The sequence below is a fragment of the Felis catus genome, chromosome D4 (genome assembly GCF_018350175.1).
Source record: "Felis catus isolate Fca126 chromosome D4, F.catus_Fca126_mat1.0, whole genome shotgun sequence".
Classification (NCBI taxonomy): Eukaryota; Metazoa; Chordata; class Mammalia; order Carnivora; family Felidae; genus Felis; species Felis catus.
The window spans coordinates 3,944,810-3,971,016 of record NC_058380.1 but is presented as its reverse complement, the minus strand read 5'-3'; the positions used below and the strand labels follow the sequence as shown (position 1 = coordinate 3,971,016).

Genomic DNA, 26,207 nt, shown 5'->3' with positions numbered 1-26,207 from the left:
TAAATTGCGGGGCGTGAGCGCCGGCGTCAGGGGCCAAGCCCGGGCTGCTGGAGCTCCGGCTCTGCTCGTCTGGAACGTTCTGCGACGGAGCTCCCGGAGCCGTAAAATCAGGAGCCCATCCGTGTGCCCAGAGCGACCCCGTCAGGTCCGCGCACACGGCTGACGCCGCGGCGACCGTCTGGAGGGGCCCCGAGGGAGCCGGTGACCGGCGACCGGCATCGCCGGCAGGCGGGGTGCCCCCCGAGGAGGGGCGCTGCCCCCCAGCGGCCGGGCGCGGGCGCTCACCTGCAGGTTCCAGGTCTGCCTCACGTACTCCCGGATGAGGCTCTCCTTCAGGTCCTCGAACGGGCCGGTCTTGGGCTGCACGCCGGGCGGCCGGTGGAAGGGCTTCTTGAGGAGGCAGACGAGGCCGTCGCACTCCTGGGAGTGGTAGTGGCACAGCTCGGCGGGGCTGCCGTGAGCCCTGCCGCCCGCGATGGCGTACGTGCCGTTGAGCTCGCGCTCGATGGTGTAGTGGTGCGCCTTCCTCCCGTGCGCCACGGACAGCGCGAAGCCGCCCAGGTAGTTGCGGCTCTGGCGCAGCAGGTACAGCCCGTCGCTCATGCCCCCCTGCACCAGGTAGTCCTCCGCCTCCTCCCGGGTGATGTTGCCAAAGAAGAAGGGCAGGTGGTTGGCGTTGTCGGCCGCCACGCCTCCCGCCATGCCGGCGCCTCCCCGCCACGGGCCGCGGGCGCACGCGGGGGTCCTCCTGGCAAGAGAAGACGGGACATCGGTCAGGACGCGAGCGGCAAGGACGGTCGCGGAACCACGGACCCTCTGGAGCCCGGGCCAGGCCCTCCCGATGGGGCCGAGAGCTCTTCCCTCCAGGGGCCTGGGGGTCCTCCTTCCAAAGGCGCCCTCTTGGCGCCGAGCCCAAAAACACAGCACGGGACAAAGGTGACCCCACTAAGTTCCTCTTCCGGTCGGGACAGAGAAGTCTAAGGACACGCTATAATGGGAAGTCTCGTTGCAAGACGGCTCAGGCGCTGGCCCCACGGCCCGCAGGTGCCCCGCCCGGCACCCTCTCCAGACGGGGACAGTCACGACGGTCACGCGGTGCAACGCAGACCTGGGCGCTGGGTCTACTGCGTCTCTCCTGGTAGACGGACACCATTCGGCTCAAGGAGCAGCCACATTCACACACTAGCACCAAGGCCGCAGGCACCTTGGCTCACGGGCCTTCGGCCTGGGCAGGGGGAGGGCCAGCCGCTGCCCTGGGGCATGAAGACAGACAACCTGTCAGGGCCCCTGGCCTCGGACGCCACGCTGTCCCCTCCCTGTCCTTCTCCAGACCACATCCAGGCACTAAAGAATCCAGGATACTAAAGAAACAGTGCGGGTTCCACATTCGACGAGGACATCTGTCACCAAGACGGCACTGAACAGACACACGCACTTCAGGAATGGAGTGGATGCTGGTGAAAGGAAGGATCTATGCGTTGCCAATCCCCAGATACCCAAAGCAGTGTGTATTTTAACCAAAAGGGCCTGTCACGCATGGAGAAGTATCTAGGCGACCCCATCCGTACATCCAGGGAGGAAAGCGCGTGCCCCTGCACGTTGCACTCAGGTGTAGACAGTCACACACACACACACACACACACACACACACACACACACACGATGATGGGAGACAGCTTCTCCACCATGGGTTTTACTACACGTCATGATAAAGCATCAGAATAACTGCCTGGGGTGTCTGGGGGGCTCAGTCGGTTGGGCAGAGCCCCTGACTCTTGGTTTCGGCTCGGGTCGTGACCTCACGGTTTGTGGGTTCAAGCCCCTCGTCAGGCTCTGTGCTGACAGCGCAGAGCCTGCTTGGGATCCTCTCTCTCACTCTCGCTGCCCCTCCCCACAAAATAAATAAGCTTAAAAAAAAAAAAAAAAAGAATACATGCCTGACGGAGGGAACGATTTTCTCCAGGCGATGTTGCCCAATCTCCTGAGTGAGCCTCGCAAAAGACATCAGTTTTATTATAATTTAAGGATTAAATAGTCGTCTGGCTTCCTCGTCAGCACTGGACTGTTAATGATCAGTTTTTCTTCGTCCACAGTTTGCTTTGTTACATACAGCCTACCGTTGCACGTGGTCTAAGGATGCCATGAACAAAAAACACCTCTGGGAAGATGTCTTTTGGAAGCAATTATTTCTTTTCCTATTTTTTTTAAAGTTTATTTATTTTTGACAGAGAGAGAGAGAGAGAGCACAAGTTGGAGAGGGACAGAGAGAGAGGGAGACACAGAATCCGAAGCAGGCTCCAGGCTCCGAGCTGTCCGCACAGAGCCCGACGCGGGGCTCGAACTCACAAACCGTGAGATCATGACCTGAGCTGGAGTCGGACGCTCAACCGACTGAGCCGCCAGGCGCCCCTCAAGCACCATACTTTAAATGTGAACAAACGCTTTGTAATTTACCTAAATCCCAACAACATAACAACCATTTTCAAAATTCGTCATTTGTTGCTTTGGACATGGGTGCTGGCTCTCTGGCCTGTAGGGCCCTTGGAAGGAATCAGAACAAGACAGGACAGGGCAAGGCACCTGCTGGCCCGTCCCCCAGGGGAGGGTCCTACACATTCATCTCCCAGCAGGTGGCTCCTTGCAGCTTTCAGAGGCAGAGAGGGTGGCCTGGAGGCCTGGCTGTGCTCAGCGTTAGCAGTCCCCGTCCCCCGCCCCCTGGGCTGAGCAGCCTTTTTCTGGGGGTGTGATTTGCCATAGGGGACCCTGCCTGGGGACCTCAGGGTCGACGCATTTGGCCGGTGGTGGTGGTGCGGGGTTCTGACAGCAGAGATGGCTCGTGCAAGGACAGCTTAGGGCACATTCTCGGACTATTTAATTTGCCGAATGAACAGTGTCTGTGATGCCCTGTTCCTGCGCCCCCACCACCCACCCAGGGCCTTCTCCTGATCTCCAACCTCCTCTGCACAACACAGGCTGCCTGACTCCAGCCATCGTCCCCATGAGCTCACGGCCACACGGCTGTTCTCGGCCCTGCTTTTTGGACACCAGCTCTGGCTCACTTGGCAAACCCCAAAGACTGTGTGTCTTCACTCGGCCCTCGTCCGGGCTGCTCCCGCCGCCGAACCAGGTACCCGCGGTGACTTCCCGCCATGCACCTTCCTCCGTGTGCCCATCGACGCAGCCCCCCTCCCCACCACCCAGTACCTGCTTCCAGGCTAAACCTGCCTTTTCTTCTGACCCCAGGGAAAGTCTGTAGCTCAAACTGTGTTTAACGCCCATCAGGATAGTTTTCTCAACAGTGCCTAGAAACGCTACCTAATGGGGCGCCTGGGTGGCTCAGTCGGTTAAGCGTCCGACTTCAGCTCAGGTCACGATCTCGCGGTCCGTGAGTTCGAGCCCCGCGTTGGGCTCTAGGCTGATGGCTCAGAGCCTGGAGCCTGCTTCCGATTCTGTGTCTCTCTCTCTCTCTGCCCCTCCCCCATTCATGCTCTGTCTCTCTCTGTCTCAAAAATAAATAAACATTAAAAAAAAGAAAAAAAAAAGAAACGCTACCTAATGGTTGCTAGTTCAATGTTCCCAGTTCTTTCTCTACACGTGCAAAACCACTTTGTTCAAAAGCTCAAAACTGAGAAACAAAGAGGGCCTTTGGGCGGCCCACACCGGACCCCCTAAGCCCCCCTGACCTCGGCCTGAGCACCTGCGCAGGTACCTTCCAGGGAGGTGAGGCTTCAGGGTGTTGTGTGGCCAGCTTCTCAAAACACAACAGCATCACTTGCTCCTCTGGGGCCAATTTGTGACACGGGTTCAACGTGCATTTCATAATAGAATAACGTTTCATGACATGAAATCCTATTTTGTGATGCCTGGGGCAGCACCTCCCCCTTTGCTGATTAATTCCTGCCCCCTATTGTTCATCTGCACAGGGGACAATCCCTCCCCCACCCCATGGCTCATCTGCACAGGTGACAATCCCTCCCCCCCCACAATGGCTCATCTGCACAGGTGACAATCCCTCCCCCACCCCATGGCTCATCTGCACGGGTGACAATCCCTCCCCCCCCCATGGCTCATCTGCACGGGTGACAATCCCTCCCCCCCCCATGGCTCATCTGCATAGATGACAATCCCTCTCCCTCCCACCCATGGCTCATCTGCACAGGTGACAATCCCTCTCCCTCCCACCCATGGCTCATCTGCACAGGGGACAATCCCTCCCCCCCCCACAATGGCTCATCTGCACAGGTGACAATCCCTCCCCCCCCCATGGCTCATCTGCACAGGTGACAATCCCTCCCCCCACCCATGGCTCATCTGCATAGATGACAATCCCTCTCCCTCCCACCCATGGCTCATCTGCACAGGGGACAATCCCTCCCCCCCCCACAATGGCTCATCTGCACAGGTGACAATCCCTCTCCCTCCCACCCATGGCTCATCTGCACAGGGGACAATCCCTCCCCCGCCATGGCTCATCTGCACAGGGGACAATCCCTCCCCCCACCCATGGCTCATCTGCATAGATGACAATCCCTCTCCCTCCCACCCATGGCTCATCTGCACAGGTGACAATCCCTCTCCCTCCCACCCATGGCTCATCTGCACAGGCAAGGCTCAGTCAACACACCATGACTCCCCGCTGAAGGTGATCCCTGTTTCGTCCCCACACCAGTGTGCTGGCTTTGGGACCGAGGTGGAGACCGGTGTTCACGGCCCCATCTGTGTGTCTGGGACTGTTCCGGGCACGTGGCAGGTGGCCAGAAATACTGGTTGATTAATATGAGCAGATTTCAAGATAGTGAGTGCAGAGCAATCTCGTTTTGTCTTCGAAAGCTCATGGGCACACACACGGGTAACATGTATGCGCCAGGAGTGGCTGGGAGGTCGGTGGGTGGCTGTGCCCCTCTCTTCTCGGTCCAAACCCCTGCGCCGTCCTCTGCTCTCCCGCCGACGTCCTCGGCCTGGCCTGTACTCCCACGCCCTTGCTAACGTCGCCACGTGGCCAAACCCAAGGTCATGCCCCCGCCCTCTCTGGCTTGAGCTTCAGGCAGCACTGGACAGGGCCCAGTGCCTCGACTTCAGGGGGTCGGCCTTTATATTCTTCGCTGACCCCTGATGCCGTGGCTCCTTATCTGCTTATTAATCTGCAACCCAGGGCCGGGGCTGGGTCTCCAACCGCATCTCTCCCTGCACGGCCTCCTCCCCACCCCCTGCCGTCAGCATGGCCACCTGTGTCCCCCAAGCTCCTGACCTGAACTGCTCACCTGACGTGTCCTCCCGAGTGTCCGACAGGCGACCAACCTTCACGTGCCCCCGAGGGGACTTGGGGTGCGTCCCGTCCTCCGGGGGAAATGACGCCGACCCTAAGCAGCTGCTGAGGACGAGACCCTAGAGTGTCCAGACCCCTCCCTGTCATGGCGCACTGACCTACACTGATCCAGAAGATGGTGTGCTCGCTCTCGGGTGCGTCCGTCCCGTAAGGAAGCAGTGAGCTCTGTGCACGAGGCGGGGCTGGGTCTCCAGGGAGCTCCCATCAGCTTTCCTTTCCATACATCCCAAAGCCACGACTTCTCACCATCTCCCCAGACCACCCTGGTGGCAGCCACCGCCTCCCACGCACATCGATGGGTCTCCCCCCACCTGCCCTGCTCCTGGTCTGCTCTGATGTCGGCAAGCCATCTCCCTGTCCCCGGTCACATCCCAAACTCTTCCCTGGTTTGGCCCGAGCCTCTCCTCATCTTGCCCCCTTGCACCCGTGCTCGCCACGTCGGGCCACGCCGCCCTGTCCTGATGTGCCGGGGCCTTTCCTGTCCCCGGCTGCTGCACGTCCCCCTGGCTGGTCTTCTCAGCCCACGTCACCTCCTCCGAGAGGTCTGTGCTGATGACACGCCCCCATTCATCTTTATCCCATGAAGGGTTTGTCTCCTTCATTGCATGCACCACCAACCAGCTCTTCCTGCCCTCACACGGGAGCTCCAAGGTCTGGAAGTGTTGACCTGCACCCCTAACACCCTGTGCCTTCCCGGGGGCTCCCAAAATGCCCGTTAAACGGGAACATGCTCGTCTCTCCTGTTTGTGGAGTTTCCGCGGGGAACGCACGCTGTGCACAACGCAGACTCCCCACGTGCAGCTGCCGCTTTGCTCTCTGGACGGGTCTGCTAGAACAGGGTCTCTCAGCGGACCCCCTGCCTCTCCTCCTGCAGCCCGGACCCCCCGTCTGCCCGCAGGACACCCAGAATACTTCCGGTCCTGCTCCCCCAGACGCCCGTCCAGTGCTCGCTCGCGGCTCCGCTCCCGGTTCACCGTCCTCGCGCCCTTGACGTTACTTCCAGGGCGTCCGCCCTCCTGGTCACTTTGCCCACGCGATTCCACTTCCCCCGAGACCCTCTTCAAAGTGTGGCCAGCTCGGAGGCTGCCAGCACAGGGGTCGACACATGCGGGGGTTCGGGCCACTCCTGGGTCTGCCCTCGGTATCCCGGTGTGACGCGGTCGGCCTCAGCACGCCGGTATCCACGTTGGGCTTCCGGCTAACAACAGCGGCCCCGTTCACACGTCCCCACCCGCGATGCACACGCCAACACTGCCCTTTACTCCTCACACTCCTGTTGGTTCCTCCCGTCCATCTGTCACCCGGCAGCTCAGGGTTTCCCAACGTTTGGGCTGGACCCTTCTGTTCCGGGGGCTGTCCTGTCCATGACAGGCTGGCCTCCACTCGCTGACAGTAGTACACCCCAGTTCCCCAAGTGCGACAACCCCAACCGTCTCTAGGCGTTTCCAAATGTTCCCCGGGGGCAATGTTCCCCGGGTCCCCCGACAGGAGACCACCGTGTTCGTGGTTTTGGCCTGCTCACAAACATGACCTGTTCCTTCCGTTCCATTAGCATCCTCGCCCGTACGTCCGATGTTCACATCTCCCCTTGGGTGGTTCCCTAGCACCATCACCGTGAGCAAAGGGCAGGGCAGGGCAGGCCGGAAGAGAGTGGAGTCCGTGGACGTAAAGGAGCCCAGGGACCTAGCTTGCCAGCATTTGGGCACATGACTCAGCACCGCGGCGCTAAGCTTGGGCCGTTCCCGGCACAATCACCAACTAGAAGCGCAAAGAAACGCAAAAACATGGCCCTACACAGACCACCAGAAGGACCCTAATGTGGAGCATGAGGCCAGACAAGGAGGCAAGGCGTCGCCTTATCAAGCCTCAGCTGGGAACGGGGTGTCAGGACGCTCACATCTTTCACCACCCTGCGCGCGCCCACAAATGACCACACAGACACGGAGAGCATAGGCTGGGGGCTGCAACTAGGTTCCAGCGAGGAGGCGAATTATCAACGCGGAATCTGTGAATAATGAGGACTGACTACGGGATCTCTCACTCCTCACCTCCACTGCAAAGGCCCATCCTTGTGGCCAGAGATGCACAGTGTTGCCTTGGGATAGGACTATGTTCTCAGGGGCGCCTGGGTGGCTCAGGTGGTTGAGTGTCCAACTTTGGCTCAGGTCATGATCTCATGGCTCGCGAGTTCGAGCCCTGCATTGGGCTCTGGGCTGGCAGTGCAGAGCCCGCTTTGGATCCTCTGTCCTTCTCTCTCTGTCCCTCCCCTGCTCATTCTCCCTCCCTCCCTCTCTCTCTCTCTATCTCTCACACAAAAGTCTATGTTCTTAAACTTGTTATTCTTGTTCCCTAAACCCACGTTCATCCCAGTGCTTTGAACCTTGGCGTAGGAACAGAAGAGGCAGCCTGTGTCTCTGTACCTCTGTTTTTGTTAAGCCCCATCTGTCCTGGGTGTCAGAAGCCCGGACAAGTGCTTCAGGACGTCTGCTTTTCTTAAACCCACTGAGCCGTGGCTCCTACAGGTGCTGAACCCTCGACCACAGGGTGCGTCTCCTTCCACTTCCTGCAGAGAACATCCCCAACAGCACTTAGCATGCTGAGGGGGTGGGTTTCGCGTCACTGGGCCTCAGAGCCTCCCCATATCATATGGACGGAGACGGCAGCGGCAGCGATCAACGGCGCTCTGGGGAGACATTTGCGGACAATTTCTGCCATAGCCCCACCACAGAGGGGAACAAAATCAGAAAGATGCAGAAAAGTAACAAAAGACCCTGGCGTATCACACTCAGAGGCACACGGCCGCCTCGATGCAAAGCAGCCGTGATAGAGATTTGCCTGAGAATTTCCTGTGTGGCTTCAAGCTGGGAGAATTAAGTGTGGGGCTTGAGTAAAAGGAACGACCTCACAGTTCGGTGAATTTGCATAAGAGGAAAGAGTCCAGCCTTCAGGGACAACAGGGCTTCCTGGGGGCTGGGCGGGGGCTGGCCGATCAGTCACAAGAGACGGCCAGGCTGGGGCGGGCACAGCGGGGCCGCCCCCGAAGTCCCCACAGACGACCACCCTTGGCGGGTCTGCAGGGAGCCATGGGCGGTGCCTTCTGCGTGCAGGGTCTGGCCACGTGGAAGGCGATGCGTGGACACAGACGCTGTGGCTCCCGGCCGGAGTCAGCCCTGTGCCCACCAGCCTGCCCTCGGCAAGACCGCCCCACGGTGCTGTCCCCAGCCTCCCCGGGGCCTGCCGTCCGGCCACACCACTGCTCGTCCGAGACAGAACCACACAGATTGACCTCTGCCAATCATTCCCCGATCTGGGTTTGCAGGAAAGCACATTTCTTAGAATAGAGGCACACGTTTCAGAAATAAAACATAAGTCTAATGCTGGCTGGACAGAGTGACTTTTTGCTAATGTCTACAGGAAAGGAGAAGTGTCAACACTGGAAAACATCATCCAGACCTTCAAACCAGAGTTCTCTGGCCACGCGTCCAGAGCTGGAAGCCACTAACGGCCCATCAGGGAGAGGACGACGTGGCTCAGCCAGCACCCGGCTTCTCGGGCCCCACAAGAGAACCTCGCTCTGGGCCATCCCGATGCTTCTCCGCTGATGCGGCCGCACAAATCGCAGCTATTAGGCCCTCATGTCAACATACAGGTTAACTCTCGACATTCGTGGTTGCAACTAAGCGACCAGCCCACCTCAAGCGATTTAACATCAAAACAGAAATCACTGAAGGTGTATTTATTTGTTTTGAGAGGGAGAAAGAGAAAGGGAGCCACAGAGGACAGTCAGAACCCGGTGCCGAGCCTGCTGATGCCCGGGTCCAGAAAACCCGCTCCACCTTCCCCGGGGAGCAAGGGCTACCCCTGCGGCCTGTCCATGGGGGCTCCGGGCTCACGCAGATGTGCACCTCACGGGTGGGGCTCCTGCACGAGGACGCTTGCTTGTTCACAGGTGAGCTGGCGCTTAGCCAAGAATCCGTCAACACAGGATGACATCCAAGGTGTCACCGGGTCACGTCCCGCTCTGCTCTCCTGAGGAGGGAGAGGGTGGGGTTGCCGCCAGCAGGTCCCGGGATGTCCCGGCCCAGCCACCGTGGCCCAAAGGCACCCTGGATGTGGCTGGCAGCTGTTCCCAGCCTCTCCGCAGGGCAGACCACACAGGGAAGCAGGACCGGCCAGAAAACAGCCACGGTTTTCCGTGGTTCCGCCCCAGGTGACGCGCAGGGAGACCCTGGTCACCCCACAGACGCGTGGCTTCTCCTGTCCCGTCCGCAGGGGCCTGGCTGAGGCTTTCAGCTTCTGGACACTCTTTCTTATGTTCCTGTCCCCGCACCTCATTCACACAAACTGCAGGGACCCTGCAGCTGCCGGAGAACCCGGACCACGTGATTTCAACCCACCGGGACGCGCTAACGTGGGCTAAGACATCTACGGCAAGTGCTTCTCAGTATACCCAAAATCACTATCACTGTTTTCTTTTCTTTTTTTAATGTTTACTTATTTTTGAAAGAGAGAAAGATACTGAGAACGAGCAGAGGAGGGGCAGAGAGAGGGAGGGAGACTCAGAATCCGAAGCAGGCTCCAGGCTGTGAGCCATCAGCACAGAGCCCGATGCAGGCCTTGAACTCACGAGCCACGAGATCATGACCTGAGCCGAAGTTGGATGCTTCACCAGCTGAGCCATCCAGGGGCCCCCCAAACCTAAGCTATTTTAAGTATCTAATTCCCCTACAAGGCCGGACCACGTAGGAGAGAAACGCTAGAGGAATCTTAGCAGGATGGCAATTCCTGGCAGGGGGCTGGCAAGGCTGAGCAGATACAGTCTCCAGGTCAGCAGGGCCGGTGTGCAGGGTCAGGGTGCGGGCGCCAGCTCTCCTTGGGCCCTGTCCCAGGTCTCCTGGCAGACGGCCGTCGCGCACCGGCGGGAGACCTAACTTTCCACCTGTCTCGGGTTGCGACACGCATCTGCTGCGCACTCACGCCTCTGTGTCGTGAGCACGACTTTGGATTTCACACTCAAGGCTGTGCTGTCTCCCGGAACACCCAACATGGAGAGACACCTTGTCCCGACACCTGGAGCCGGAAGGAGTCAGTGGACGGTTTACTTAGGTGCGGCCAGGAGACTCACAGGGATGTGTCTGCAAAATTAACCGAAGCCGACTGCGCCCCAGACCTACAGGAGGGACAGCTCTGCGCAAGAAGCATCGGCATGCCACAGAGGATCGACCCGATTGAGCCGCAAAGAGCCTGGGTGTGCACCATGCATGCCGTGAGAGGGACAGTGACCCAGATGGCAGGATAGCAAGGGGAGGCTCGCAAGCACTCGCTCGCGGGGCGTTGGCTGACCTGCCCGCATCACGAAAGGTAGTGGTGCCCAAGCTCACAGACCTGGCATCGGGCTCCGGAGGTCAATGCCCTCCCAAAGGACACACAGCTAGTCACGGTAGAGCCAGGCTGGAGGCCAGCCCTTCCTTAGCTGCAGCCCTTGGAGGCCCTCTGAAGACAGAGACCAAACTGAGGGTTGACGGAGGGAGGTGGGTGGGGGACGGGCTGGATGGGGGATGGGGACTAAGGAGGGCACTTGTGATGAGCACTGATGTTGTATACAAGTGATGAATCCCTGAATTCTACTCCTGAAACCAATATTGCACTCCTTGTTAACGAACTACAATATAAATTAAAAAAAAAAAAATTTGGAAAACACAAAAAAGAGATACAAATGGAAAAGTCAAGGCCCCACTGGGACTTGCCGAATCACAGCTGTGGGGGCTGGGGCCCAGCGAGTCTGTGATTCCACAAGCTCAGGTCTGAGAACTCCAGCCCAGCAACGCCATCCACGTAGCTGCACAAGACAAAAATCGAAGTCCGGGAGGTACCCTCTCTTCTCTGTGTTGCTGGAAGCAACACATCAGTCAGTCTACCCATTTCACCGGCCACCCTTCCAAACACGCCCACCTTTCCAACAAAACCTGAGCCCTCCACTTCTCTGCTGTTGGTCCACCGTCATCCACCCTCTCATCTCAGGACCGACCAGCTGGCCCCCGCATCGCTCCCACTGGGCTCTCTCAGTGCAGTACCCTCAGATGCTCCCAGACCATCCAATCCCCCTCAAGGTAAACCCCATGCCTTTCTTTCACAGCACTGACCACAGTCCTGACTTCATACCCGAGCATGAGTATTGGATGAATGCCTGCCTCCCTGAGGGCAGAGATGGTTTCTATACGTGTCTCTCTTCTACTTGTTTTTTAAATTAAAAAAAAAAAATTGTTTTAAGTTCATTTCTTAGAGACAGACAGCACGAGCGGGGAGGGGCAGACAGAGGCAGAGAGAGAGAGAGAATCCCAAAGCAGGCTCCGTGCTGCCAGCGCAGAGCCCGATTCGGGGCCCAAACCCACAAAACCCCGCGATCATGACCCGAGCCAGAACCAAGAGCTGGATGCTTAATTTGCCTTAGCCACCCAGGTGCCCCTTCTTCTACTTTTTAAATAAACTTTAAATTTTAGGATGTGTTTAGATTTACAGAAAAATCGCAAAGATAGTACAGAGTGTCCATATACCCCACCTTTCTCCTGTTAACATCTTATATGCCTACGGTACATCTCTCACTAGTGAACCAACAGTGACACATTATTGTTAACTAAAGCTCATACTTTATTCCTTTCTTTGGATTTCCTTCGTTTTTACCTAATGCCTTCTTTTTTATGTGCCAGGACCCCACCCAAGACACCACTCTGTATTTAGTTCTGATGCCTGCTCAGGCACCTGTGGACTGTGACATGTTCTCAGACCTCCCTTGTTTTAAGTGACCTTGACAGTTTCAAGGAATACTGCTCAGATAGTTTGTAGAACGTTCCTCACCTGAGTTGTCTGATGTTTCTCCCAGGGTTAGATCACAGTTGGGTGTTTTGGGGAGAGAGACCCCACAGGGGAAAGTGCCATCTGACCCATCAGATGGAGGGTACATGGTCTCAACATCACCTGTCACCGTTAATGTTAATCTTTACCATCTGGAAGAGGGGTGCCTGTTGGGTTTCTCCACTGTAAAATTGTTCCCCCACCCCATCCCTTCCATCCCACTCCTTTTGGAAGGAAGAAACTCTGTGCAGCCCACACTTCGGGAGAGGGGAGGTATGTTCCACCTTCTTGAGGGCAGAGGATCTTCATAAGTTGTTTGGACTTCTTCTGCAGGGTAGACTTGTCTATTCCCCCCACCCCCCTTGTATTTCTTTAGTTGTGTATCCAAAACTACTTTATCCTGTTGTTCACACTGTTCTGGCATGGCCACTGAGTGCCCTTCCAGCTGGCACCTTTGTCCTTTTCAAATGGCTCTATCATTGTGGTTTTTTGCTTTGTTGGGGACATTTCCTTATTTCTGGCATTAAAGATACCACAGGTGTCTCTAGTATGTTACCTACTCCACTCCTAGGTCATCATTTCTCTCTTCCTTGGGATTGAGAGTGGTATTCGAAACCAAGATCTGGGCACAAAGTGTGCTCACTGCTACTAGGACGTCACTGTCTCTAGACCCTCTCAGATGACAGAGAAAGTATACATATAAGTATACCTAACCTGTATGTGTACACACATCTGAAGTATTTCTCTATATATCCGTCTGTATCTATGTTAACCTAAACATCAGGTCCTACTGTTATGTCCATCCCTCTGCTTCTACTTTCTGAAAGAGAAAATTGTTGAAAACTGATATAATTTCCTCCTTAAATGTATGATATATTTCGTCAATGAAACCACAGGAGCATGGTGCTTTTTGTTTTTCAGGTAGGGAGGAGGCTATTAATTATTGACTTAACTTGAAAAGAGTTTGCAACTTTCAAGAATTAGCCTATTTCATATACACCGCCACATTTGTGAGGACAGAATTTTCCACAGTATTTGGTTATTGTCTCTTTGATGTGCACAGAGTTAGCAGTGATGACGTCTCTTTTATTTCTGATACCGGTAATCTGTGTCTTTTCTAATGTTTTCCTGTTTTCAATTTCAAGGATTTCTGCTCTTGTTTTAATTATTTCCTTTCTTCTTCTTGCTTTAGGCTTTATTTTCTCTTTTATTTTGCAGTTTTCCAAGGTAGAAGCACAGGTTATTGATTTTACATCTTCCTTTTATCTAATAGATGCATTTACCTCTATATATTTCCTTCTAAGCACTATTTTGGCTGCATCCCACAAATTTTGATAAGGGGTATTTTTATTTTTATTCTGTGGGGAACACTTTTACATTTCCCTTTACACTTCTTCTTTGACCCACTAACTATTTAGAAGTCTGTTGTTTAATTTAAAAATATTTGGGGATTTTACAGAGGTCTGTTACTGATTTCTAGGTTAATTCCATTGTATCCTGAGAACACAATTTATATTATTTTATATTCACATAAATTACACATTATTTTTTATTCATACACATTACATAAGAACTTATGTTACCATACGTTTTCCAAGAACACTATCTTGATGAATGTTCCATATGAGTTTGAGAAGAATGAGTATTTTTCTGTTGTTGGATTGAATATTTTATGAATGTTGAGTAGATCAACAGGGTGGAAGGTGCTGCTCAGGTCACGTGTACCGTTATTGATTCTCTACCTACTTAGTCTATCAATTACTGACAGAAGGTGATGGAGATCTCCAACTACAACAAGGGATTTGCCTATTTTCTTTTCGGTGCTATCAGTGTTTGCCTTGTGTATTTTGATGTCCTTTGTTAAGTGCATACATGTTTAAAATTGTTCTATCTCTTTGGATAAGTGATTCCTTTATTGTTATGTAACACTCCTCTTTATCCCTGATGGTCCCATTTTCTGAAGCCTGTTTTACTGAAAATTAATATAGCTATTCCATCTTTATTTCGAGTGGTGCTAGCATGGACTATCTTTCTCCATTCCTTTAGTATTAATCCACATATGTCTCTACATTTAAGATAAGTTTGTTTGTTTGTTTGTTTGTTTGTTTTTGCAACGGGTGGGTCACGTTTTTTGATCCACTGTTATAAACTTTGTACTTTAACTAGGGTACTTAGACCATCTGCATTAAAAGCGATTACTGATTTAATTGGATTGATATCTAACATGTTTGTAGCTTTTTTATTCATAGAATTTGCTCTTTACTCTCCTCTTTTTCTGCTTTCTCCAGTTTTAATCAAGGATCTTACATGATTCCATTGTAGATGCTCCCAGCATATCTTTTAAAACTTTTTAGTGTTGCCCGGGAGTTTATAATATACATTTAAAACCTAAATTTTAAATCGAACTTTCAAATGACACTATGCCACTTCACATACAGTAGAATTACCTAACAGCTTCTTGTTCTTCCCTCTGAACATCTGTGACAATACCACCATTCATTTCACTCACACGTGAGAATTATTCCGTACACAGTTACTTGTAGTACTTTAAATAAATACCTGCCTTTTAGATCAATGAAGAATAAGAAAAGTAAAATATTTTATTTTACCTTCATTTTTTCCTTTGCTGATGCTCTTCCATTCTTCAGGCAGATTCAACTTGCAGATCTATACCTTTTGCCTTCTGTCTGAAAAATTTCTTTTACATTTTTTTTTTTGTAAGGCCAATCAGCTAGTGGCAAATTTTCTTAGCTTTTGTTTGTCCAAGAAAGTCCTTATTTCTCTTTTGCATTTGAAGGGTACTTGAGCTGGATATAAAATTCTAGGTTGGCACTTGTGTTTTTTTTTCTTTTTTAACATTTAAAGTATTTCAAAAGGGCAGTTCTGGTTTGCACAGTTTATGATAGAAAATCTCCTATAAATAACTCTTACCCCCTGTTCCTCTGTGCTTAGGGTCTCCACCCCTCTCTGGCTTTTTTTCAAGATTTTCTGTCTCTAGTTTCTTTCTTTCTGTGAGTTTTCTGGATCTGTGTTGTGGTGACTGTATGTTCCCTTCCCTTTTAGTATGCCTAGTAATTTTTTGCTGAAACCTGGAGTGTTTTGATTTTTTTTTTGACAACCTGTTTTTTTGGTTGTTGAAAACCTAGACGTGTTGAATCAGGTAATATGAACTGAAGTGAATGGACTCGTAGTGTGAGGATTTACATTACCATCCTAGGATTTCTGTAGCTGCAGGTGCCAGACTTCACATTCTTCTGTGCCCTGTTTGTGTGTCCCCCATTGCCTTTGGGTTTCCCCTGAGCCCTCCTGCTCAGAAGAGTGCATGTCCTGTAGTTCTTTCCTCTGCCCGCCATCCAGAGTTGTACCACACCCCACTGGAGGCAAGGCACAAAGGAAGGGGAGCACTCCTGGGGTACCTGGGGGGCTCAGTCAGTTGAGCATCTGACTTCAGCTCAGGTCGTGGTCTCTTGGTTCATGGCTTTGAGCCCAGCGTCAGCCTCTGTGCTGACAGCTCAGAGCCTGGAGCCTGCTTTGGATTCCATGTTTCCCCCTCTCTCTGCCCTTCCCCACTTATTCTCTCTCTCTCTCAAAAATAAATAAACATTTACATTTTTTTTTTTAAAGAAGGGGAGCATTCCATAACAGCACACTAACCCTCAGGCTCTCCCTGAGCCAGGGCCATAAGGCTGTGATCTGCACAAGTGTTTTCTCCAGTGGTGTGGCTTCTTTTTTTCTCAAGCCCCACACTTTCTATCCTGCCTGCTATGTTCCAGTAATTTACTTGAAGCCTAATCCCCGTTAACCATGGGTGTGTGATTTTTTTATTTATTTTTTGTCTTTTAGGTGACATAAGATGTCAGGAGGGCAGTGGAGTAGGAGGAATCCCTCTTTTTCAATGGGGACACAGTGGTGACAAGATCTTCTCCCTGGACAAGAGCCTGTTGTAGAGAAGGTTCTGGGTGCATTTAATTTTTTTTTTAATTTACTTAAATAAATTTTTCACTACATTGTAAAATAGTTCATTTGTTTCAAAATCATGTCGTTTACAAAAATAGTCAAATCCAACTTGGTTTTAAAAAATTATTAACCTAGGGTTACCTGGATGGCTCAGTCAGTTAAGCATCCAACTTGAGCTCAGGTCATGAACTCATGATTTGTGAGTTCAAGCCCTGCGTTGGGCTCTGTGCTGATAGCTCAGAGCCTGGAGCCTGCTTCAGATTCTGTGTCTCCCTCTCTCTGCTCCTCCCCCACTCGTGCTGTCTGTCTCTCTCTCTGAAGTAAATATTAAGAAAAATTAAAAAAATTATTTCCCTATTTATATGAGAAAGAAACAAAATACAGCAATTCTCATGGTGTGTGGTAATGTCCTAAAAAATGACACTGAACACTGAATTAGTGAATAGGAACCACTGCTTCTAGGGGAAGTACAGACTAGGTTCCTGGGGGTCTGTGGTCACACATTTCCATCAACTAATCAATGCACTGTCTTGTTCTTTTATAAGATGCTATATGTAAGTCTTAGATTCATCCTTTATTCATTTTTTCTTTTCTTTCCTTTTCTTTTCTTTCCTTTCCCTTTCCTTTCCTTTTCTTTTTTTTTAAGTAGGCTTCCCACCGAGAGAGGAACTCACCACGAGGCTTGAACTCATGACCATGAGATCAAGACCTGAGCTGAGATCAGGGGTCTGACGCTTCACCGACTGAGCCACCCAGGCACCCCTCATCCTTTATCCATGTTGAGGGACTTCCAGAATATTCACAAGGGCATCCATGGTCACAAATGAGACAGAAAAGTACAGGTTATTGTAAAAATCAGTACAGCGGTAGATAGATACTAATATGTGCAAAATTTATACCTCAATTAGTCTTAGCTCCTGATAACCCCGTCTTGCTGTATTTGTCGGCTCTAAAAAATTTCCTGGCATCTTCAAAACCATAGGTTTTACATACATGTATCAAAAAGAAGTCCACGGCCTGCGACAAGTCTGTCTGGTCTGCTAGAACAGATGTTCATATTTGCTGTAGACGAGCCACCAGGTAACATGGCAAAGATCAGCATCATGTGCATAAATCCGTGCAGCAGAGGAAACAAGAGAATGAACGGCCTTTGCCCCAAAGGGGACCCGAGCTTGATTTGTCAGTCCTGCTGCTCCTTCACCAGCCCTCTGGTCTTGGGCAAATCACTGTCCACAAAAAGGACATAGCTTTCACCTTATCTGGAATGTTCTTTCAGGAGAAATAAGGGCAAAAAATTAGGTAAAATGGCAAAAAATGGCAACATTTGTTAATTATGAATGTGTTGGCACTTGTCTGTATTTGTAAATTTCCTTCCCGAAAGAGGGCTGTCAGGAAGAATAAATGAGGTCATGTCAGATCAAGACCTGGGGCTCCTGTTCTTCCTCCCCTCCCCTCCCCTCTCCTTTCTTTTCTTTTCCTTTCCTTTCTCCTTTTCTTTCTTTCTTTCTTTCTTTCTTTCTTTCTTTCTTTCTTTCTTTCTTTCTTTCTTTCTTTCTGTCTTTTTAATGTTTATTTACTTTTAGGGAGAGAGAGACAGAGTGTGAGCAGGGGAGGGGTAGAAAGAGAGAGGGAGACACAGAATCTGAAGCAGGCTCCAGGCCCTGCGCTGTCAGCACAGAGCCCAACGCGGGGCTCTAACCCACGAACCATGAGATCATGACCTGGGCCAAAGTTGGACCCTTCACCAACTGAGCCACACAGGCACCCCTCCCGTTCTTTCCTCCAGTCTGACCAGAAACAACCTGACTGCAGGGAAGGCTCTTGGCTACTGCTACAGCCCCAGCACCTAGTACTGTTCCTGGCTGGTGGCAAGTGGCCAATAAATCAATGTGCTGACCGGATCAAAGAGTCAGCCAAGCAAACAGCCATGTTTGGCCATGTAGGTCGGAGAGGCTGGCAGGAGCAAACAGTGCCACACGAATTTTTGGTCATGAAGAATAGCTCGTCTGTGTATTCTTACCTGTTCCTGAAGAAACTTAACGAAAATGCCAAACACTCTAAGTTGCTCCGTAAGATAAGTATCAAAACATGGGGTAGTTTGCGTGTTGACAGAGTGAAGAGGTCATGACCCCCTCCTCTCTGAAATAACCCCAAACAAGAACAGGAAGAGAAAGGCCACGGAATTAGCAGACACCCTCTAACCCCAAACGACAACTTGGGGGGAGCAGAGCCCAATGCAGTGAAGGCTCATTCCCAGAGCATGAAGGCCCTCAGGGCGGGTGGTCAAGGAAGGGACCCACCACAGACCTCAGACGAAGCCCGGGGAGCTGGGGCCCCCACAGCAGTGGGGGAGTCCACCATTTCTTAGGGTGGAGAGATTCTGAATGGCCAATTCTGAATTAAGCCAATTCCTCCTCTCTCTCTCTCTCTCTCTCTCTCTCTCTCTCAAACCAATACATAAACTTTAAAACAATAAAGGTGACCAGCAAGAGGAGAGACAGGGGGCAGGCGTATAAAGAACATTCCCCAGAACGTCCCAAGGGGCTGACGACATCATGGCCGCACGTATGGCTGTGGAATCAAAGGACTTCATGGAATAATCCCGCAGTTAAAGCAGTGGCTTGAACCGGAGACACGAAAGCTAGTGGAGGAGACGGGGAGGCAAGGACAGCCGCCAGAGATAAGCCGGCAGAGGCAGGGGAAGCGGGAAAGAGAGCAGGCCCTCGGCTGTGAAGACAGCGATGGACACAGTGGAGTCGCTCGAGGACGGTGAAAAGGCAAATCAACAAAACGTGAGGGAATGCAGTACGAGAACGGAAGAAGGACAACAGAGACCCCAAAGACGCAAGACCGGCCTTCCTGGAGCGGAGATGCTGGCCGAAGGGGTGGGACGCATGTTCAGAGCTTTAAGGAAAGTAAATTTCCAGAAACGAGAGGACCTTCTGCCTGGACTCTCTCACCCGGGAGCCTATCAGTGAGGAGGGGTGGATGATCTCAGCCGTCTCCCCGGCCGCCTTCCAGGCCCAAGGGTGGGAGCCCACCCCGAGGGACACGCGGGCCAGCCGGGCTGGGGGCTGGCGCGCTGTGGGCAGGGAGCTTTGGATGCCTCCCCCGAGAATCAGAAGGCCCGAGCAGGGCTGTCTACACCACCTTCTCGACACCTGCTTTGCGATCTCTCCGGGCGTTTCCGAGCGGCGCAGATGCCCTGCTCCCCCCACCCCCTGACACCAGCCCTGCCCTGCCTGGGTGTCCTCATGCACTGAGGCTATGCGGTCTGCCTTCCTGAGCAAGCTGGATTAGCACAACAAAGAAAGTTCTAGACCAGAACCGAGATTCTCCACCCTGACTACAGCTTAGAATAGCCTGGGTGATTCTTTTTTTTTTTTTTTTAATAGTGCCTGGTGATGGAGTTCTAGCCCCAGGTGACTCAGAAGTTCCAAGGCTGGGGCCCAGATGTCCGGACTGTTTGAAAGCCCTTCCCGGTGCCCCGCGCGGCCAGGCAGGGGTTGGGAGGCATCGCTGCTTTGGATGAAAGGTTTTGGAGCCCCGCGCTGACGCAGACAGAGCCGGCCATGGGAGAGAGCAGTAACACGGCTGGGGAGGTAGAGGAAAGAATCCGCTTTGCTCCGAAATCTAACGAGGTGATGTGTAGGCGGCATCCGGGAAAAGGCGTGCAGCGAGGAGCATCTCACCCACATCGGCCCCGTGAACACAGCGATTCAGGTGAGGCACCTTGCCCTTGGCCGTCCCTGGCCGGGGGGGGGGGGGGGGGGGGGGCGCATGCGTGTGGCCAGGCCGGCGAGCTAAATTTAGGAAGCGTGTGTTGCTAGGCTTCCTGACCACAGGCTGAATCATGAAAGGAAGTTCTAGAATTCCCAAACCCTTCCGAAATACTGCTCGCAGGCTGCCTTATCTCTGACCAAGTTCAGCAGCACGGGAACCCCAGAAACGGACAAACTGCACAGACGGAGGGGGAGGCGGGGCGGGCGCCCCGCTGGGGCCGTCCCACCTGGCAGCACGGTCACCTGAGCAGTCCCCGGGTCCGCAGCCGCCGCCCCAGGATGCCCGCCTCTCAGCTGGCCTCGCCGAGCCCACTGCACACGCTCCCGGAAATTAAGACCTCGTCTTCTGGCACTGCAAAGACTACAACGTGCGGAACATCCACACGGCCTTTTCTGCCTCCTGCCTTAGGAGCAACACGTCTCTTTGTAAATGGACACAAACTTGCATTCCAAATATTTTGAGAAAATGATGTTGGATTTTTTTTTTTTTTAACCACAGGGAAATGAACAAGTACAAAGGTTCTCTCCCTTACCTGAAAATCCTCTTGAATAAGAAACTAGTTTATTCCAGAAACCATACCGAACCAAGAGTGCTTAACCCAAGGACACGTCAGTCAGTAACCTTCTCCAGGGTTTTGTGTGTGTATGTGTGTGTGTGTGTGCGTGTGTGCATGCACTTGTGCGGGTGGCGTGTGCATGTGTGTATGCCCGTGTGGCGCGTGCATATGTGCGTATGCTTACGTGCACATGCCCGATGTGTGTGCTATACGCACGCGTGTGATGAGTGTTTTGGTGAACGCTTTTGTGTTGAGTAGGCGATGTCACTATTGCAGAGGAAAGGGCCAGGCCAGATCCTGTGGACAAGACTCGGGGGTCTCATCCGAAGGATGCGGGCGTCTTGGGGTCGCTGTCACTTCACAGGGTCAGAGCCAGTTAAGGATATGGGAGGCACCGCGCTCACAGGTGGAAAAGCGGCAAGGCTTCCAATCCCCTCCCCACGGCAGCGGCCCTGGCAACGGGGGTAGAAGCTTGTGTTCCCCTGACTCCAGGAAGGAACAGCTCGGAGTTCTAGACCTCGCTTCCATGAGGGAAGGGCTGTTCGACTCTGCCCCCCACTCGGAGTGACAAGCCACGTGTGGCTACTGACCTCAAAGTCTGGCCGAGGACCGATTTTCACATTTTATTTCCCTCTCGGTACTTGAAGCACACGTGGCCACACGTGGCTGGTGGCGGTGCAGGGAACGCACGTCTCTAGCTCCGAGGCAGGGAAGCTGCAGGAAGGCCTTCTGTCCTCCCCTGGGTCACGTGTCAGCGGTGGAGCAGGACGCAAGTGACAGGACTGTCGGGAATCATCTTAACAATTCACCTGCGGGAAGTGGGCTCCCAGTTCCTTCTTACTCAGGACACATTTTACTCCCAGCACGTACGCCAAACATCAAAAATGGACTGTACCCAAATCCCATGTGACGTGTCGAGATGTAAGGGACAGTCAGAGCCCGCCCGGCATCCACGAAGAGAGGGTCCACGCTGGAAACACCGCGCACCCAACCATGTCCACAATGTGGCTCCAGGCGGACACTTGGAAAGAGCATGACAGGGGCCAAAATGGTACCATGAGTGTTTTAGCGCTTCGGGGTAGGTGTGATGCCGTGACCCCGTGCGGAGGGGGTGTTCCTTGTCCGACAATGGCACCGGAGAACAAGCACACCCCCTGGGTGTTTCTTGGTAACACCCAGCAGGCTTCCCAAGCGCGACACCAGGGGATCGTTGGATTGCTTCGGAGTCAAGTGCCACCGTTGGGTAAGAGCCCTTCTTGTTTCTGTGACCCTCCCACCGTCTTCCAAAATCATTTTGCCCCTGAAAGAACCCCTTTCCCACAACCCAGGCGAACAGAGGGCTCCATGATTTCCCTGGCCCGAGCCACCACCCTTTTTCAGGCAGCCTCCTCTCTGCAAGCCAGGCTGCTGGTGCTGGCTCGGTGCATCTCTGAGCCCTGCGAGCCCCGCGAGCCCCGGGAGACGGCAACTTCAGCCTCGTTTTGGAGATGAGCTCACAGGAGCCTAAGAAGTTTCCATGAACGATGGAATCCAGACCCACGTGCCTGGTACGCTTCTGCCACCCACACCGCTCCCAGAGAGGGGCTCTAGGAGTGAGTATAGCACGGTGCCCCACGTGTGAGCATGGATGGACGGAATCAGCACCTGGAAGGGCACAGACGCAGACTGTCCCCAGATGGCCCACAGTCAGAGCAGCCCCCACGTCACCGTCTGGCTGCAGCCAGCGAGGCCTCACAGCCAAGCCACAGACGCCCAGAAACCATGGCCCCAGCTCTCATGAGAAAAAACCACCCCCACTAAGTACAGGTTCTAGAACCATGCTAACCAGTCATCTTGAAAACGGAAACCGTGCAGGGGGCCTGGGGGGGCTCAGTCGGTTGAGCGTCCGACTTCGGCTCAGGTCGCGATCTCACGGTTCGTGAGCTCGAGCCCCGCGTCGGGCTCTGTGTGGACAGCTCGGAGCCTGGAGCCTGCTTTGGATTCTCTGTGTGTCTGTCTTTCTGACCCTCCCCCGCTCACTCTCTCTGTTTTAACGGAAGCTGTGCAAGGCCCTCGCATGGAGAGTGCCAGCTTTTCTATCAGTCTGGGGCGTCTGTTCCTTCTTGGAGAATCACTTCGTGTGTGTTTACCTCCTACAGGTCAGACAGTCGTGTAGGGAGCACACGGGCTTTCTGGCTCACACCCCTTCTCCCCCAACTCCAGACGCGCGGACCTCGTGGCGCAAGTTCGGAATGGAGGGGATGTCCGCGGTGTGACAGCAGGTGAGCTCTCTGGCCCTCTGCCTCCCTCCCTTTCTCACACACGTGTACACGCAGGGGCACACCATTCTAACGCGCCCAGAGTCTCTGCCGTCAAAGGCACACAGGTCTGCCGTTATACGTGGTGTGCCAATAAACTCGAATTTGATGGCAGGTGCGCTAGGCTTTGACAACGTGCCTGTGGGCCACGAAGTGCCACGAACTGGTTCTCAACCTCGGCTGCTGCACTTGCCTGGGGAAGGGGCGGGAGCTTTCATGAACGTCCAGAGGCACGGTCACCCGCCAGACGGCGTCCCAACCAATCCGTGCGGGCACCTGCGGGTGAGCCGAGCCTAGGTCACGGCCGGCGGCACAGGGAGGGGGTCCGGCCAACCTCTGCAGGTCCCCCTCTTCGTTTGCACACGGGCGTCCAGACAGTCCTGCAGAATTTCTGCTCTGAGTGAGCTCTCCTCCAGGCTCGTCCTATCACTGCTCTCTCTCCCAAGCTCACCTGCTCATTTTATTATGATCGCCGTAGATGCCAAAACCTCCTGTCTGCAGAGGGAAAAGGTGCATTTCACTGTTTCCAAACCAATGTTACTGCCCTCCCCAGGTCAGCTGCTGCTCACAGTTTGGGGCCTTTGCTTCCAGAACACTCAGCATATTTTCACATGCGCGTGCACACACACACACACACACACACACACACTTGTAGAGGCAGACTTGTGTGTGTGTGTAGTAAATTACGTGGCCTACATCCGTCCATGCATGAACGTGTTGTGAAAAATATAGAGTGATATACTACATGCTGTTTTCCACCGACGGTACCTTGGACATCTTTCTATTTTGGTTTACGAAGATTCCACAGTTAAAAAAGAATTATTTTAATGTTCATTTTTCAGAGAGAGACACGGAGTGCAAGCAGGGGAGGGGCAGATAGAGAGGGAGACACAGAATCCGAAACAGACTCCAGGGTCCGAGCAGGGCTCGCACAAGATTCCACATTTTTAAAAGACCGCCACAAGGGATGACGATGCAGGGACAGACCACCATTTATTCAACCAGCTCCCCTTCCTGATACGTATTTCTTTTTTTCCTTTCCTGTTTTTTTTTTTTTTTTGTTTTGCTATTACAAAATGAACCGTTGCAACGAATTACTGTATGCGTATACATTGCTTCACTTCTGTCAATTTATATGTGTAGTAAGTTCCTAAAAGTGAAACTATTGAGCTAAAGCACATGCACACTTTAAGTTTCAGAAGACGACACCCGGCCGCCCTGCCAGCGCTCACCTGTGCCAGTGTCCTGTCCTCCCCACACCTGTCACAGAGCTAACCCTTCAGTCAACACTCACTGCAGACACGCAGGGCATGTCCATGCACTTTTCCTTTGCTTTTTTTTAACTGCTTATTTGTTTCCTTGACTGAGGTTTCGACCGGGCTGTGTTCATTTTCCTCGTTGACTGGAAGGAACTCACTGCGTATCAAGGCTATCAGTCCTACACCTCAGGCATTGCAAGTAAATCTATGTCACAGGGTTTGTTTTTTTGGTTTTTTTTTGGCCACTTATTTATATAGTTTTTCATACCTATAGGGACTTGCTTAAAATTTTAGGAAATCATACTCATTCACCTTTTTCTTGATTTTGTATTTTCTATCCTATTTAGAAAGGCCTTCTTCACACCATAACTATTTAAAAACGCACCTGAGTTTTTCTTTTAGTCCTTCTATGATCTTCCTGCCATATAAATATAAACATATAAAAAATATGTTTATATAAACATATATATGTTATATATATAAACATATATATGTTATATATATAAACATATATATATATGGCAGGAAGATATATATATATATATATATATATATGGCAGGAAGATATTTATATAATATATTTATATATATATTATTTTTTTTGAGAGAGAGAGAAAGTGAGCAGAGAAAGGACAGAGAGAGACAGAATCCAAAGCAGGCTCCAGGCTCCAAGTTGTCAGCACAGAGCCCAACGCGGGGCTCGAACCCACGAACCGTGAGAATCATGACCTGAGCTGAAGTCAGATGCTTAACCGACTGAGTCACTGAGGCGCCCCTCCTGCTGTTCTATTTTTATTCTTTGCTCAGCCTGGAACTTATTTTGGTAGAAAAAGTAAAGCCTTCCCAAGAACACTAATACCCCATGTCCCCTTCCTGGATGGGAGATGTGCCTCGTGCCTCCCAGGACCATCCCACGTGTAATTCGGGCTGGCTTCTCCACTATCCCCTGCACCTGTGCCCTCACATCCTGTGGCTCCTGTCTCTCCACCCGTTTTGCATTGTGCCCCTAAGTTTCTTTTTTTCTTTTTTCTTTTCTTTTCTTTCTTTCTTTTTTTGCGAATCTCAGGGTGGAAGAAAAATGGTAACTTAGGCATTTCAACTTGCTTAGCTTTGTTTGGTGCATGTGGACACAATGTTCTGGAACCATCTGTCTGCAACATGCACCTCAGGTGGCTCCCACGCCTCTCCGAGGCCAGGCCCGGAGAGTCCCCTTGTGCTCTTGACCCCAGCATACAAGGCCACCGTGATGAGGGGCCAGACTTCACTTGACCTCCTGTGATGACTGACCCGACATGTCCCACAGATTCCTATGTTGAGGTTCTAAACCCCCAGCACCCAGAATGAGACTTTATTTGGAAACAGAGTCCGTACAGGGGTGATTACGTTCGCATGAAGCCATTATGGAGGGCCCTATCCAATGTGACTGGTTTCCTCATAAAAAGGGGAAATTAAGACACAGACACACACCCAGAGGGAAGAAGGTGTGAGGACACAGGGAGAGGACACCATCCACAAGCCAAAGAGACAGGCCCGGGACAAACCCGCCCTGCAGGCACTCTGGTCTCAGACCTCCGGCCTCCAGAACTGTTTAAACCGCCACCTTTCGCCTCCTCTGTTTGGGCAACCGTAGCAAAGGAACGCCACTCCTCTCTCGATGGACGCCGACCCGATTTCCAGAGTCTTCTTAGAAGAGATAAGCCAGGACCACCTGGCCGCCGTGTCTTTGCAGAGACTGGCGGCTCCTTTGCGGGCACCCTGCCTGACGTTCTGCCTCTTTGCTAGGGTGCACGCTGTCACGGCAGACGACCGTGTCACAAATGTGGCCACCATCGGACACCACGGAGCCGGAAAACGCCCTTTCTCGCCTGCTCTGTTCCATCCGTCGGGACACCTCGCACTTTCCCTCCCCACGCTCGTGGCGATTCTTCCCCTTGTGGGGCAGCCTGAGGTATAGACTGCGGCTTGGCGGGCCCCTTCAGACACGCTTCCACGTGGCTCCAGTTCACGCTGACGGTGAACTTGGAAGTGAGTTTACCGTGTGTCGAAAAGAGACAAAACGTAAAATCATCAGATGTTTGCATATTAACCCCTCATTGATTCAGGACTTTTTGGTCCAACTCCTACTGAGTGAGTTTAATTTCCCAACACAAAGCTATAAAGATAGAAACAGCATGGCC

At 52.6% G+C, this 26,207-nt stretch overlaps 1 protein-coding gene across 2 annotated transcripts in view; it reads right to left on the bottom strand.

Moving 5' to 3' along the window:
- The window catches only part of SYK (spleen associated tyrosine kinase), an 84,936-nt gene that overhangs the window by 50,045 nt on the left and 8,684 nt on the right, over positions 1-26,207 (bottom strand). For both annotated transcript variants that reach the window (XM_023243250.2, XM_023243249.2), the window contains exon 2: positions 286-748. In XM_023243250.2, coding sequence (XP_023099018.1) covers positions 286-702 — 417 coding nt within the window. In that variant the 5' untranslated portion in view covers positions 703-748. The remainder of the gene's footprint in view (positions 1-285; positions 749-26,207) is intronic.